This window comes from Dermochelys coriacea, chromosome 5, assembly GCF_009764565.3.
Source record: "Dermochelys coriacea isolate rDerCor1 chromosome 5, rDerCor1.pri.v4, whole genome shotgun sequence".
Classification (NCBI taxonomy): Eukaryota; Metazoa; Chordata; order Testudines; family Dermochelyidae; genus Dermochelys; species Dermochelys coriacea.
The window spans coordinates 131,517,555-131,533,768 of record NC_050072.1 but is presented as its reverse complement, the minus strand read 5'-3'; the positions used below and the strand labels follow the sequence as shown (position 1 = coordinate 131,533,768).

The following is a 16,214-nucleotide window of genomic DNA, read 5'->3' as shown; positions in this document are numbered from 1 at the left end:
GGCTATATTTAGAACACGTCAAATCAAGCAGTCTCTCCTATCAAGGATCCGCAGGTAATATATCTGGCAGTTTTAAAAAAATCTTGTTTAATTTTAACACTTCAGGCAGCTGCCAATCATTTAAACCTTTTGCTGATGGTATAATGGCATTGGTTCAAACCCCTACAACAAGCTGTGTATATATGGTCAAATTCAACTTCTTTTTCCCATTTCGCTTTTTTTGGTATATGCTCCAAGCAATAAATTTATATATAGTTTCAAGAGTTGTGTGTGTGTGTATATATATGTGCATACATATATATGTTCTTTTTATGTTTTAGATCTGGAATGGCCAGTCAACAAGCAGAAGTTCAGAGTTTGAAACTAGATAATGATTCGGTTATAGAAGGAATAAGTGACCAGGTACTGGTCGCTGTAGTGCTCAGTTTCACTTTCATTGCTGCTCTGGTGTATATGCTTTTAAGGTGAGAAAATGTTGATAGGAATTGATCAATACATGCATTCCAACATTATTGTGAAGTTTTAACTTTTTCTGTTAAATTGAGTATTTGCGTTATGGTGCAAAGTAATTATGGTTCCATGATGTTGAAATAAATTGTTGATATCCCAGTCTAGATATCTTATTTAATTGCAGATTGCTTGACACAGTTTGATGTTTATTCCATAACCGTAGTGAAATGACAAGTTTTCCAGGGATGATGCCAAACTCTTTTCCTGATCTTCAGCTGGTCAAACTGAATAGGGTCCAACATTCCCTGAGAATGGAAATTGCAAAATTCATGGCCTGCATAGCTAATAACACAATCACTTGCTACTTATAGAGATGTTAATAGTGACTCCATAGTTAAGGTTGCAGTTATACTTCTGTTATAAATCCTAGTTTTAATTCCCTTAAACTTTTGAATGGATTGACTGATTTGTTTGCAAATATGTTTCAAATACTATAGGATAGGAGGAGATTTTTTTTAAAGATATCTATAAATTTAGGATTAAAGAATTTTATGTTCCAGGTAATCAAAATGTATCTGGATTTTCAAAATTGCTCTATTCAAAGTAATGAAGTTATTATTGATTCTTCAGCAAATTAATTGTCTACACTTCAGATTGTATGCCATTATGCAGGTTTCTAGACATTTGAACATAGCAGATGTTTCACAGCCAGGGAAATGTAGGAGGAAAATTTAAAAAAAAAACTTCATCATGCACTAGATTTCTATCATAGAATTCTGCATGAAAAGATATGCATGCTGGCAAGGGAAGCTGTCTGAGGGGCAGAGCTGGAGGTAGGGACAGCTGTGGAGCATGTTAGTGGAACCTGGAGGAACTAAGGGAGTAGACTAGATGGTGGGGCTTAGAAGCAGTTCTGCAGTTCAGAAGTAGCACATGGGGTAGAACAAGCACTGTACAGTTTCCTGTATCAAAGGAATCCTAGAAGAGGGGTGCATTTTAACTGTGTGTCCCTCCTGAAAAGGTTAGTTTTTGTTCCTCAGACCCTTGAAAGACTCCCTCTTGTCTTCATCCTATGTCTCTTCAGTCTCCTTTTTCCCAGTCCATCTGGCTTCTTCTGTGACTTGCCCCATTTAAGTTTTTAGTTTTATAAATTAAATGTATAAACATATAAATAGGGCTTCTGTTTTAGAGAATTTTTAATTTCATTTTTCAGGGTTTACTTTTTAGTAATTTTTGAGTTGTATGTAGATGTCCAAAATTGGGAGGGGTTCTGGGATTTGTCTTTATGTATACTGTAATGAGTAATGTATATTACAGTATATACATTACTTATTGCAGTAGTATATACTGTAATTAGTAATCTTTTTGTAATATTCCTTAGTGTGCTTTCATATAGTACTGTTTCAAACAGCACTACATTAAAGCACACTAGGGAACATTTAGTGTGCACTAGCAGCATCTACATGGACAAATTCTTGTGCGGCTTGTAAGTGCGATTTAAAAGTCTCACCCCCATAGTTATCATTACTGCTTCATTGGGGATAAGCCCTTAGAGACAAGTAACTGTTTCCTGTATTTACTGGATAAACATAATTTTTATTTATTTGTGTGTGTTTACTGGGTGTTTTTTCAGTGTTTATTGGTTAAAACCTAAAATCAGAAGTCCTACACATAAACAACCATTTAAATGTTTAACATCTAAAAGGTTTATCTTTAATAAATTAAACATTTTGATAAGTTTAATTTGGAAATGTTTTTAACTTTAAAAAGGAAGGTAATAGAAGTATGAAGGAGGAAAGAAGAACAGAAGCATAAGGAGGCATGCATAGAATAAGGGATTTTGGTGAGCAGTATTGGAGCAGGCAGAGTTTGCTTGGAGTTGGTGCTTCAGGGATATGGCTCCGATGAGGGTTGCTGATGGCCTGGGTAAGGGAGCTAGTCTGTTTGATACCTTGTACAATGCAATGGGCTGCATACAGAACACACACACTGGATCCGCCTTCGTGTCCTAATGGTTATTGAAACACAGAGCAGTTCAGTGCTTTTGTGCTTAAGGTTGTCTTTAAGCGAGCATACCTCTCTAAATGGTTAATCATAGAACTGGAAGGGACCTCGAGGTCACTAGATGAGTCCCCTGGACTCATGGCAAGACTAAGTATTATCTATACCATCCCTGACAGGTGTTTATCTAACCTGCTTTTAAAAATCCCCAATGATGGAGATTCCACAACCTCCTTAGGCAATTTATTCCAGTGCTTAACCACCCTGACAGTTGGGAAGTTTTTCATAATGTCCAACCTAAATCTCCCTTGCTGCAGCCATTGCTTCTTGTCCTATCCTCAGAGGTTAAATCAGAAAAACAATTTTTCTCCCTCCTCCTTGTAACAACCGTTCATGTATTTGAAAACTGTTGCATTTCCTTAGTTTATGAGGTCATGCAAGACAGTATCAAAAGCTTTACTAAAGTCAAGATATACCAAGTCTACCGCTTCTCCCCTATCCACAAGGCTTGTTACCCTGTCAAAGAAAGCTATCAGGTTGATTTGACATGATTTGTTTTTCACAAATCCATGCTGACTGTTACTTATTTTATTATTTTCTAGATGTTTGCAAATTAATGGCTTCATTATTTGCTCCATTATCTTTCCGGGTACAGAAATTAAGCAGACTGGTCTGTAATTCCCTGGGTTGTCCTTATTTCCCTTTTTATAGATAGGCACTGTATTTGCCCTTTTCCAGTTTTCTGGAATCTCTCCCGTCTTCCATGATTTTCCAAAGATAATCGTTAGTGGCTCAGCTATCTCCTCAGTCAGCTCCTTGAGTATTCTAGGATGCATTTCATTAAGCAGCATCCTTGGCTGATTCAGTTCCCGAGTTTGAAGGATAGTAGGCACCCTGACTCCCTTACCCAGACTTCAGAATTGTCCCCACCTAAATCAGTAAACCTCTTGGGTACCTCTCTCCTTATCCACCAAACACTGGAGGGTAGGAGGAGCATGAGACTCGTATTCTTCCATGTGTGTCTCAACACCATACCTCTCCATGTTGCCATACCCTGCATCTGTTCCCCTCCACCCAGTCTCTTTCCCATCCATACCTCTGTCTCATGCACCTATACAGTTTTAGACATTTTATTTTAAAATATTTTAAGCTGGGTAGGAGCAGGTGGCAAGTATAGTGTTGGAAAGAGGAAACTGGGAATCTTGGAGTGGGATTAATAACTGTTAAAGAGGGGTGCCAGGGAAGGGAAGGATAGCAGACAGTAGGAAGCAGTACAGGATGGGGAGCAACAGTGTGTTTGAGTGGGGCCTTGAGGGCAGAAGTGGAATGAGAAGGAAAGGATCTATTGAACTTAAGGGATGTGGTGATTTTCCCCTTTTCTATTAAAGAAAAACAAATGACAGTTCAGAATCAATGCATGAATTCAAAGTCTGAGCTGTTGAAGAAGAAGCTATTAACAGTAAAAGATAAAAAAAAAATTAAACTCTTCCAAGAGTTCTAGCTATTTAATTCAGTCATTATAATGACACTTTTGTTAAGTCAGTTTTCCTTTATAAGTAACTAAATCTTTGCAAATTAGTCAGCTTGCTGCCATCCTCTCTAAAAGCTGAGTTAGTTGTCACAATAGACAGAGCTGAGATGGTGAAATCTTAGTTCATCTAACAAGTTAAAAGGAACCACACAATCTAGAATATTATATCAGAAACTACCTAATTGTCCCTCATGGCTTATCTAATCTGCTTTTCAGTATCTTCGTTATCTAGTCATTGCACATCAGTAGTTTAGTCTATCGCACACTTTTCACTCTTATAGGTACATCAGTGTTTCCAAAAGAGGTGAAACCTACAAAGAGACTGACTTTTTAACAGGGGAGATTACAGTGTTACCATATAGGTAAATTAGATTCCATACGAGCAGTGTCTCATTTTCACTAGAGGAAAGTGCACGTTGAATGAAGCAGGAGCTCTTGCCTCATTTAGATCCACACTTTATTTTATGAGTCATGACATTTGGTAGTGGCTATTGAATCATTCCCGATTATGGGATTTTTTTTAAACAAATAAAATAAGGTTAATGCTGTTGTGTGGTTAAGCACTCAAAATTCAAGACATTTCAAAGTAAAAATTGCACATCTAATCTTCACTCTGCTTCCTTGTATGCATACATTAGAGCAGGCTTTAATTACAAGTCACATATAATTTCTTGTCTATTCCAATGTAATAGACACAGTTTTCCTGTCCTCTTATAAGGCATGCTACGAACAAAGCAGGGCTTCTCAGGAGCTCTTGATGTATTTTCTGTGGACATTGCACAGTGAATGTCCTTATACACAGGATCTTGTGTATAAGGGACAATAGTCTATATATTTATATCTAATGTTGTAAAACAATACATTATTGTATATTGCCAAGCATGCAAGTACTCTGCAAACAATTTTCATTTATTTCTGAAGGAATACGTAAACTGTTAAATGCTAAAAACTACACTAATAAGATGCTAAAATTGCAAAGTCAGGTATGCAAAACTTCCAAAGTTCATAGAGCCATTGGGCAAATAACCACTTTAAAGAAATATAAATAAAAATGAGAGTTCCAGAATGAGTATTGCCTGGAAAAAAAATGGGGTGTATAATTACGTTGTAAACAAGTCGTAGATTCCAAGCCCAAAAGGGACCATTGTGATCGTCTAGTCTGATCTCCTGCGTAACACAGGCCATAGAACTTTCTCAAAATAATTCCTACAGCATATATTTAGGAAAAACAGCCAATATTGATTTAAAAATGGTCAGTGATGAAGAATCCATCACAACCCTTAGTAAACTGATCCAGTGGTTAATTACCCTCGCTGTTAAAAATGTATTCCTTATTTCCAGTCTGAATTTGTTTAGCTTCAACTTCCAGCCATTGGTTCTCTGCTAGATTGAAGAGCCCATTATTAAATATTTGTTCCCCATGTAGATTTTTATAAATTGTAATCATGTCACCCTCAATCTTTTCTTAGCTAAACCAAGGTCTTTGAGTCTGTCACGTTAAGACAGGTTCTCTATCCTTTCATTATTCTCTTGGTCTTCTGTGAATCTTCTCCAATTTATCAACATCCTTTTTGAATTGTTGGCATTAGAACTGGACACAGTATTACAGCAGCAGTCACACCAGTAACAAATATAGAGGTAAAGTAATCTCTACTCCCACTTAAGGTTGCCCAGTTTATATTTCCCATGTTAGGTCTTTTGTCAAGAGTCACACTGGGAGCTCCTACTCAGCTGATTATCCACAACCCCAAATCTTTTTCAAAGTCACTGCTTCCCAAGATAGAGTCCCCTGTCCTGTAAGTATGGCCTACATTCTTTGTTCCTAGATGTATACATTTACATTTAGCTATAATAAAAACGCATATTGTTTGCTTCAGCCCAGTTTACCAGGTGATCCAAATTGCTTTGAATCAGTGACCTGTCCTCTTCATTATTTATCATTCCCCCAATTTTTGTGTTATGTGCAAACTTTATCAGTGATGATTTTATGTTTCCTTTCAGGTCATTGATAAAAAATGTTAAATAGCGTAAGGCTAAGAACCAATCTTTGTGGGACATCACTGAAAACAAACCTGCTCGATAACTATTCCCCATTTACTTAACAAAATGTTAAGTCATCCATCAACACCTTTTCAGAAAATAGTACATGTTTAATTCCGCAAAGTTAATTTTGCTACTGATGAATCCTAAACTTTTGCATTTCCTGACTCCACTTTTAACTATATAACCTTAATTACTGGCAAAAAAGAAATTGTTTGGTTAAGTCACTATGTAAATGGTCTTAAGGACTTTTTTGAGTATTTTGCTCTGTCTGAGTAGGACATTTACAGTCTCCCACATACGAACTGTCCCAGCAGAAGTCATAGTACTCCTGGGGGCATTCTGCGCCGAAAAATTTAAAATCTGCGCACAATATTTTAAAATTCCGAATTTTTTTTGTCAAAATAACACTACATAATCATGCCAGATTCAATTATTTTGATAATTTATTTCAATTATCGGCAAGCGTGTCTGTAACAATATGACAGGTTTCAGAGTAGCAGCCGTGTTAGTCTGTATTCGCAAAAAAAAAGGAGTACTTGTGGCACCTTAGAGACTAACAAATTTATTAGAGCATAAGCTTTCGTGAGCTACAGCTCACTTCATCGGAAATGCATCACGAAAGCTTATGCTCTAATAAATTTGTTAGTCTCTAAGGTGCCACAAGTACTCCTTTTTTTTTTTTTTTTGGTAACAATATGGACACACACAAAAATTCCCCCCAGGAGTAGAGTTAAAGAAACCCCTATGACAACCCAGTTCCTGTTTCTCTGTCTCCACCCCGCCCACCCGAACCCAGCTGAGGGGCCAGACACCCACAACCTTTCCTCCCCAGAGCCCAGCTGCGGGGCCCCAAAGTTGCCAAGACACCTGCTCCCTTCCACTAGAGCCCAGGGATCCAGAGGGAGAAACAGCCTGATGCTCAGTCCCAAGCTTGCATGGAGTTTCCTGTGCCGCCCTCTCCTTCCCTCAAGGTATGCTGGGAACTGCAGCTGCCAGGAACCCTCTAGCTCCCTCTCCTTCCCCCCCCGCAGCAGTGTCTTCTATGTGCAAGCTGGGCTCTGCCAAGTCCAGTGGCCCCTAGTGGCGGCTAGCAGTTAATCCCATTTCTGTGGGGGAAAGGTAATTCTGCACACACAATGTTAAATTCTGCAAGATTGTGCAGTGGCGCAGAATTCCCCAGGAATACCCCCAGGACAATAGTCCTGTCCCTTCCAGCCCATTGTGCAGGGAGAACAGCAGTTCAGCCAGGCACCTCGGCAGTGTGATTGTGCACTAAGGTGTCAGAGATGGAATAGCTCTTTCTTAGGGTATGTCTATTCGCGTCTAGTCTAGACACGATAAATTGACCTCCAAGCACTTTCCCGTTGACTCCTGTACTCCACGAGAGGTGCAGGCAGAGTCGATGGGGGAGCAGCAGCAGTCGACTCACTGCAGTGAAGACACCGTGGTGAGTAGATCTAAGTACGTCGACTTCAGCTATGTAACTTAGATCGATTCCCCCTCCCCTGCTTAGTGTAGACCGGGGCTTAGGCTCAGCTAAAAATTTTAGCAGATTCCCATGTAGTATGTTCACTAGCAATATTTCAATTGCTTAGATTTTATTTTGCTTTAATTTTTAATCTTTTTCCAAAACCAAGCAAAGGCACTATTAAAATGGGAAAAGTGTGTTGTTTTTCAACATGGCCAGACTTTAAAAACAAGAAAAACCACATACAACTGAGAGAATTGTGAGACACAAGAACAAATGGATATAAACTGGCCATCAGGAAGTTTAGACTTGAAATTAGACGAAGGTTTCTAACCATCAGAGGAGTGAAGTTCTGGAACTGCCTTCCAAGGGAAACAGTGGGGACAAAAGACCTATCTGGCTTCAAGATTAAACTAGATAAGTTTATGGAGGATAAGATATGATGGGATAACATGATTTTGGCAATTAATTGATCTTTAACTATTCATGGTAAATAGGCCCAATGGCCTGTGATGGGATGTTAGATAGGGTGGGATCTGAGTTACTACAGAGAATTCTTTCCTGGGTATCTGGCTGGTGAATCTTGCCCACATCCTCAGGGTTCAGCTGATCGCCATATTTGTGGTCAGGAAGAAATTTTCCTCCAGGGCAGATTGGAAGAGGCCCTGGGGTTTTTTCGCCTTCCTCTGCAACATGGGGCACGGGTCACTTGCTGGAGGATTCTCTGCACCTTGAAGTCTTTAAACCATGATTTGAGGACTTCACTAGCTCAGACATAGATGAAAGGTTTATTGCAGGAGTGTGTGGGTGAGATTCAGTGGCCTGCATTGTGCAGGAGGTCAGACTAGATGATCATAATGGTCCCTTCTGACCTTAATATCTATGAATCTATTAATTTTGCTCAAACTTTCAAAAAAAAAAATTCACCTTTTAGTAAACACCAAACATGGCAGTTTCATCCCCAAAGGTAAATGTTTTAGAAAAATACAGAGCAAATGAAAACAGACTTATAATAGAACTTCTTTGCAGCTTCAACAATACTCAATGTAATACTGAAAATTCTGTTATCTCTTGTATAAGATTTTTAGCTGAGCTTAATGACACCACATTGATAAAGAAAGATTTCCACGAGGCCTGCTCAAGTCTGGGAAAAAGTGATGAATGTTTATCTCCACACCTCTCTCATCAGTCCTCAGTGCAGCCCTTCCTTCTGATTCTCCTTTTAAGTAATCTGTATTTTTATCATGTCTAACCTCTACTCTTGTTGCCACTGGGTCATCAATGGTTTCTTTTATGTTTTTAATGTTGGGAGTAAGTTATGAGATCAGTGTTCAAAAATAAATGAAAAGCCTGCCATTTCTTCTCTTGAGTGTTATTTCATAATCCTTCAGATAGCAAATAAAATAGATTTTAAAAAAAAAATACTTCAACTCTACAACAATAAATGAGTATATATGCATGCAGCAAAGGAAAAAATCATTAAGTCATAATTATGTTTCCAGCAATAAAGGAGTTACCAATGGAAAGAAAAAATATTATAACTCTTATTTCTGAGTTAACTAATATGTATTTACAAGTAACTTGATTTTTTACACAATAATTTTGTTTTCATTTATTAAAACTGATAATTTTCAGCCAAAGCTGTTCTTGATGATTGGTCGTAAGAAGGGTGTTTTCCTTTGACGAATGGTCACAGTGCCACATGGCTTACAATATCAGTGAAACCTTTTGAAATACATTGATCATGCAGGTTTCAGAGTAGCAGCCGTGTTAGTCTGTATTCGCAAAAAAAAGGAGTACTTGTGGCACCTTAGAGACGAACAAATTTATTATTATTATTAAAATAAATTTGTTCGTCTCTAAGGTGCCACAAGTACTCCTTTTCTTTTTATTGATCATGCAGTTTCCTTAATTACGCTAGAAAATTTTCTTTAAAATCCATTACACTGAGAGTGAATTATTTTTTTTTCCCCCCCTCAGTTTCAGGTTTTATTTTTTTAATCAGTTTGTTTTTAAAACTTTGTTTTTCTGTGTTCTGACAGTCATTGTTCTTTCACTTTTTCCCCCCTCACAGAAATGAGCACCAGAACATTCATCCAGACAACCAAGAACTAGTGAGGGCACTTCGGCAGCAGCTTCAAACAGAACAGGTACTGTGCTAGATATTGGAAATGGCCATCCATGTAATAATATGTGGTGTAGATCTGTTGCTCCTTTACTGCTGAAGTTTAAAAAAAAATTCTGAAACACATCATTCTAGAAAAAGAAAATATGTTCATGTCCATTGTATAAACTCCATTTGCTGCAGATAGACTTATCAAAACTAGATTCAGTTATTGGTGAAGTGACAAATTTCTTGTATGGATATCATGATAACCCCTTAAAATTTTAGGTCATAGATAAATTTGAAAGGGCCTGTGAGATCTGCCCCCCCTAGTTCTCAAACTGGAATCCATAATCTCTTTCAGAAGAGCCTTAAAGAAGCACAGGACAGTTCCAAGTTTCCCCACACGGGGACGTAAATTAGATTACAGTGCACAGTATCCCTGCACAGTAACATAGAGCCTGGCAGTACGGGGTCAGGAAGTCAAATCTGGAGTGCAGTTTGCAGCTATGGCACAGGGACCAGCAGCATTTAGACTAACAAGCTAAGCTTCCTAGAAAATAGCACAGCAGCCAAGGCCCAGTGAACTGGGGTGATGAGCCACTCAGGCCAGCTAAAGGCATTGGCCCGTTCCCTGGCACATATGGAGAGATTCTAGGATGGGATGCCTGTGACAAAACCATAGAAGGAATCCAAGGATTAGGCAAGCAATCATCAACATGCTGGAATTGTTAAAGTTCAAAGTTAACTATCCAGCATCTGAGCTTGTCATCAAGAGGTACGTAGGCCGCTTCTACAATAGGGCCTGGGGCCAACATTTATTATTGAAGCTAATGCCTCTCGCCTAGTATAGACAGACTTTTGTGAGTAGTGAATTGGAAGCAAGTTTTTTGAGTGTCACTCATACTTCAATGCACCTGAAGTAAAGGGTTCTGGTTGTTAAATATAGGATCACACGGTTCTATTTTCATTGTCCTTAATTAGATTGAAGTGTATGCTATATAAAACAGATGGAAGAAAATAATGTGCTTGTTACACAATACCTGCTTACTGAATTAATTTTTCAATTTAAATATTACTCTATTTCAGCTCTTATTTAGTTTTAAGTTTGAGTCATCTGTGTCTGACTTCTAGCAAGTGGAGAATATATATGATCTTCTAAATTGAAGTTAATTCCTGAATAATTTAAGAAATTATTTTTTTGTTCCAACAGGATGCATCTGCTGGTGATGGATATCGTTTCTATACTGACATGTCCTGTCCAGTCTGTTTACAGCAGGCTACATTTCCCATTGAAACAAACTGCGGACATCTTTTCTGTGGTAAGTAAAAATGATCAGCAGAGAAAATTAACAATTCTGACATTTAAACTGTCATTATCACCATTTGGTTAGAGAGTTAACATCCCATTGAGATGATCAGGGCAGGTCACACCTCTCTGAGGACAGAACCTCCCCTCCTTCCTCATTTCAAAGCCCCTGACCCGGAGGTGCTGTCCCTGCAGTTCCCATTGGTCACAGTTCCCAGCCAGTGGGAGCTGCAGTGCCGGCACTCAGGGCTGGGGAGAGTGTGGAGCCCCCGTGGCTGCCCCTACACCTAGGAGCTGGAGGAACATGTTGCAGCTTCCGGGAGCTGGGTAGGGAGCCTACCAACCGGACTTTTAACGGGGTTGGCCAAAGCTGCCAGGGGCCCTTTTTAACTGTTTTTTTCAGTCAAAAACTGGATATCTGGCAACGCTATGTGAAATTTTTCACAGCCCTGAGCAACGTATCTAGGTCAACCTAAGTTTTAAGTGAAGACCAGCCCTTAGTCCACAGCAAGCTGGGAAGTTAATTTACCCCTCATTAGTGTGTCACATTCTGTCCCTCTGGCCACTACTGCCATGCTCTGACAGTTCCCTTGTCTAGTGCACATTGATCTACCCCTGTTTCAAAGCAGGGTAGATCAGAAACGCTAGGGAATTGTTAGTGCGCGGCTGCAGCGGCCGGACAGATACTTAGTGTGCAGCATGCTAGTACTGGGTAGATTTACAATTCGGCTTACTGCAAACTTAGTGTCCATGTAGACAAGCGCTAAGGCTTGGTTTTGAGTAGGACAAGTAGTCGAGTTTAAGTACCCAGAACTTAAGTAGTCAAGTTTAAGTACATTATTCCAGCTGTGCTCCTATCAGAGCCATGTAGGGCTTGTCTACACCTAAAATGTAGGTCGATCTAGCTACCTTGCTCATGGCTGTGAAAAATGTCATGGTCCTTGCAATGTAGTGAGGTCAGCCTAACCCCCATGATAGATGCAACCTGGCTGTCAACCTAGCTACCGCCTCTCAAAGAGATGGATGTATTACAGTGACAGCCCCTGCCGTTACTGTAGTGTCTATGCTACAGCAGCACAGCTGTAGTGCTTGTAGACATACCCATAGAGAGGGTCTCCTGCCATGAGGGTGACCAGATGTCCTGATCTTTGGGTCTTTTTCTTATATAGGCTCCTATTACCTCCCACTCCATCCCGATTTTTCACATTTTCTGTCTGGTCACCCTACCTGCCATCCTCCTGTGTACCTTGAGGCCTTTGTGTGTATATATATGTATATAGCACAGACATATTACACTTTTCCTCCTTAGCATGTTGCAAACTTGTCTGATTTGTCCGGGGTCTTGTCCTTCTGTAGAGGCAGAAGGAAAGAAGCAGTGGGGAAGGGTAACCTAAGTGAATATATTCATATGTAGTGCTCCAAAAGTTAATGAAAATTACTCTCCCAATGACTTATTTCTGAAGGATATTTGGAAACCGAGGTTCTTGGGTAACAGTGTAGTGCATGAAGCTGTCTTGTTTACCTTAGTTTATTGGACACTTTACCTGTGGGAAGGGACTCTATCCTTTTCTCCATGGGTCTCCCCCCACCGTATTTCATAGAACCATAGACTATTAGGGTTGGAAGGGATCTCAGGAGGTCATCTAGTCCAAACCTCTGCTCAGAGCAGGACCAACACCAACTAACTCTTCCCAGCCAGGGCTTTGTCAAGCCGGGTCTTAAAAACCTCTAAGGATGGAGATTCCACCACTGCCCTAGGTAACCCATTCCAGTGCTTTACCACCCTCCTAGTGAAATAGTTTTTTCCTAAAAGCCAGCCTAGACCTCCCCTACTGCAACTTGAGACCATTGCTCCTTATTCTGTCATCTGCTACCACTGAGAACAGCTTAGCTCCATCCTCTTTGGAACACCCCTTCAGGTAGCTGAAGGCTTCTATCAAATCCCCCCTCACTCTTCTCTTCCACAGACTAAACAATCCCAGTTCCCTCAGCCTCTCCTCATAAGTCATGTGTTCCAGTCCCCTAATCATTTTTGTTGCCCTCCGCTGGTCACTTTCCAATTTTTCCACATCCTTCTTGTAATGTGGGGCCCAAAACTGGACACAGTACTCCGGATGAGGCCTCACCAATGTCAAATAGAGGGGAACGATCACATCCCTCGATCTTTTGGCAATGCCCCTACTTATGCATCCCAAAATGCCATTGACCTTCTTGGCAACAAGGGCACACTGTTGATTCATATCCAGTGTCTCGTCCACTGTAACTCCTAGGTCCTTTTCTGCAGAACTGCTGCCTAGCCATTCAGTCCCTAGTCTGTAGCAATACATGGGATTCTTCCATCCTAAGGGCAGGTCACTGCACTTGTCTTTTGTTGAACCTCATCAGATTTCTTGCTGAAACTTGCTGAGGGTGCAGTCCACACCATCCTCCAGATCATTAATGAAGATATTGAACAAAACCAGCCCCAGGACCGACCCTTGGGGCACTCCACTTGATAGCGGCTGCCAATTAGACATGGAGCCATTGATCACTACCTGTTGAGCCCGACGATTTAGCCAGCTTTCTATCCACCTTATAGTCCATTCATCCAGCCCATACTGTTTTAATTTGCTGGCAAGAATACTGTGGGAAACTGTGTCAAAACCGTTGCTAAAATCAAGGAATAACATGTCCACTGCTTTCCCCTCATCCACAGAGCCAGTTATCTCATCATAGAAGGCAATTGGATTAGTCAGGCATGACTTGCCCTTGATGAATCCATGCTGACTGTTCCTGATCAGAAGAAGAAGAAGCCCGTTCGGGCTCCAACCACACTTCTCTTGGAGTGCCTGAGACCCATGGTAGTGTCAGCAGCCTCAGCCGCCATCACCTCAGTGCAGATTACAGGCTTGGTACAGACAGCATGCTTTGTACTGCAGGACTTCCAATTTCCCCAGGACCTGGCTGCATCCGAGATGCCCTATTCTCTGGTGCTTGGCTCCTATGTTCTTTTGGTACCGAGGACATCGAGATTGCCTGAAGTTCACCCGGTTCAGATAGTTTCACCTCAGATTTCTTCAGGCACTTCACCATTCCAGAATGGGTTTGAGGATGAGGATTCTAATGAAGACGTTGCCTTGGTGTCTCATATATCAGTTCAGGTCTCTCCCCTCGCTTCTGTAGAGGCCCCTTTCCAGAGGTCTCTGACAAGCCTATAACCACTCGTGGCACAAGATTGCAAGCACCATCTTGCTTGTATGAGCGCCCACGGGTGCCTTCTATGCCTTCTGCACCACCTCCTGGGCCACATTGGTACCCTTGGACAGCCTATCGTCAACAATATTCCAAGACATTGAGCACCACCTGTCACAGAGAGGCAACCTGCATGGCCTGCTCCCTCTAGGAGACCTGACCCTCAAGAAGAATCCTCTGAGGAGCAGGAAGCTCAAGCTGTTGATGAGGTCTCTCCTATGGCCAATATCTCCTCTTTATGTCCGGATGAAGCTATCATTTGTCCTCCTCCTTTCTTGGCGGAGAATTTTAAGCAGTTCCAGGATCTGGTCAAGAGAATTGCTGACTCGTTGCAATTAACTCAAGGAGGTTAAAGAACCTCCTCGTACGCTGCATGTTATCATTCGTTTGCCCACATAGCTTTGCCTGTCAACGAAGCCCTTCTGTACCAGGTGCTCCTGTTAGGCCTGTCATCTGCCCCAACTTCTGAGGTTATAGATATCTTCAAGTTGGGCCTGCAATTGAACGTTCAAAAATCCACTTTGACCGCTGTGCAAAATTTAGAATTCATAGGAGCTCAGCTTGATTCAGTAGCAGCAAGAGCCTACATTCCTCTGCATAAGTTTGTGGTCCTTTCCAACAAAGCCAGTGCAATTCAACTCAGCCCCCATACTGATCAAGCCCCCTGATCAAGAACTGTTTTCAGTTGTTAGGGCACATGGCAGCCAGGACCTTTGTCAGAGACTCCGCAAGATTCCGAATCCATTGCCATTGGGGTGGCTCGGGACTGTTTATTCACCAAACCGACACAGTTCAAATATGCATCTTTCCATATCCACCTGAATAAAACAATCCCTCAACTTTGGTAGAAAGACCATCATAATGTCTGCGCAGAAGTCCAATTTGCACATCCTCCCCCAGCGGTTGTCATAAAGATGGACATCTCTCTTCTATGGTCGGGAGCACATCTAGATCCAGGGCAAGTAGGCGTCGCAAGAGACCATGTTACACATCAACATCCTGGAACTCAGAGTGGTTAGATACCCCTGTTTCCAGGTTTTGCCCTTAATTGCACAATCTCATAAAGGTCATAAAATCATGGGGTTGGAAGGGGCCACAAGGATGCAGGATTTGTTTGGACTACATATCATACATATTTATATCGGCAAGGAGGCACAAGATCCCACTGTGTCAAAGCTGTCAAGCTTTGTAATTGGTGCATACACAACCAAGTCTTCATCACAGCAGCCTATCTCCCAAGGATTCAACATGTGACTCTTGATGCATTCAGCAGGCACTTCTTCCAAGACAACAAGTAAGAAATAGGCTACAGCAAATCGTACCAAATATTCTGTCAGTGGGGCACCTCTCAGATAGACTTGTTTCGCCACAGTTTTGTGCTCAGTTTTGCTCAAGAGGCAGACTGGGTCACAGATCTCTGGGGATATTTTTCACCTTCATTGATCGTTGAATCTCCTTGTACGCATTCTCACCGATTCCTCTAGTTCTCCTCAAAGTAAAAAAAAGACGAAAACCAGAGTCGTCGTCATAATTCTGACCCTATCCAAGATTAACATGTTTTCCTTGCCTGATACAGTTGGCCATTTGCTCTCCAATCACTCTCCACACTGCTCCTAATCTCCTCTCCCAGGAAGACAGGATGATCCTTCACCCCAATCTTGCAGTGCTTCGTCTCAAAGCATGGTTGGCTGATGATTCATGGACTAGACACAGTCTGCTCAGAGGAAGTAAAAATAATTCTATAACACAGCAGGAAACAGTTCTACTTGCTACATATACTTTCAAAAACAGACAAGATTTCTTTCTTGGTGTGACCTCATACATATTCCACCAATGACCTCATCGCTGCCAGATTTATTGGACTACATCCTAACACTAAAACGTTTAGGACTATCGCTGAGCTCTATTGGAGTCCATCTGGTGGCCATCATAGCTTTCCACTCTCCAGTACAGGGTTATTCTGTGACAGATTTATGTTACCAATCTGCCTGAGGCATCAGGTGATCAGGCTGAGGCCACAGGATCATTAGGGGAGGGAATGAAGGAGCACACCAAGTGACTAAATTTTAAAGCTTTA

The 16,214-nt window shown here is 41.1% G+C and overlaps 1 protein-coding gene across 9 annotated transcripts in view; it reads left to right on the top strand.

The window, feature by feature from the left end:
* Nucleotides 1–16,214, top strand: part of RNF170 (ring finger protein 170) — a 49,252-nt gene that overhangs the window by 16,615 nt on the left and 16,423 nt on the right. For 7 of the 9 annotated variants that reach the window (XM_038401147.2, XM_043514607.1, XM_043514608.1 and 4 more), the window contains 3 exons: nt 321–464; nt 9,568–9,643; nt 10,811–10,919. In XM_038401147.2, coding sequence (XP_038257075.1) covers nt 328–464; nt 9,568–9,643; nt 10,811–10,919 — 322 coding nt within the window. In that variant the 5' untranslated portion in view covers nt 321–327. Of the gene's footprint in view, nt 1–320; nt 465–2,244; nt 2,377–5,732; nt 5,779–9,567; nt 9,644–10,810; nt 10,920–16,214 lie in introns of those variants that run through there. The other 2 variants (XM_043514611.1, XM_043514610.1) reach the window with 2 other exon arrangements.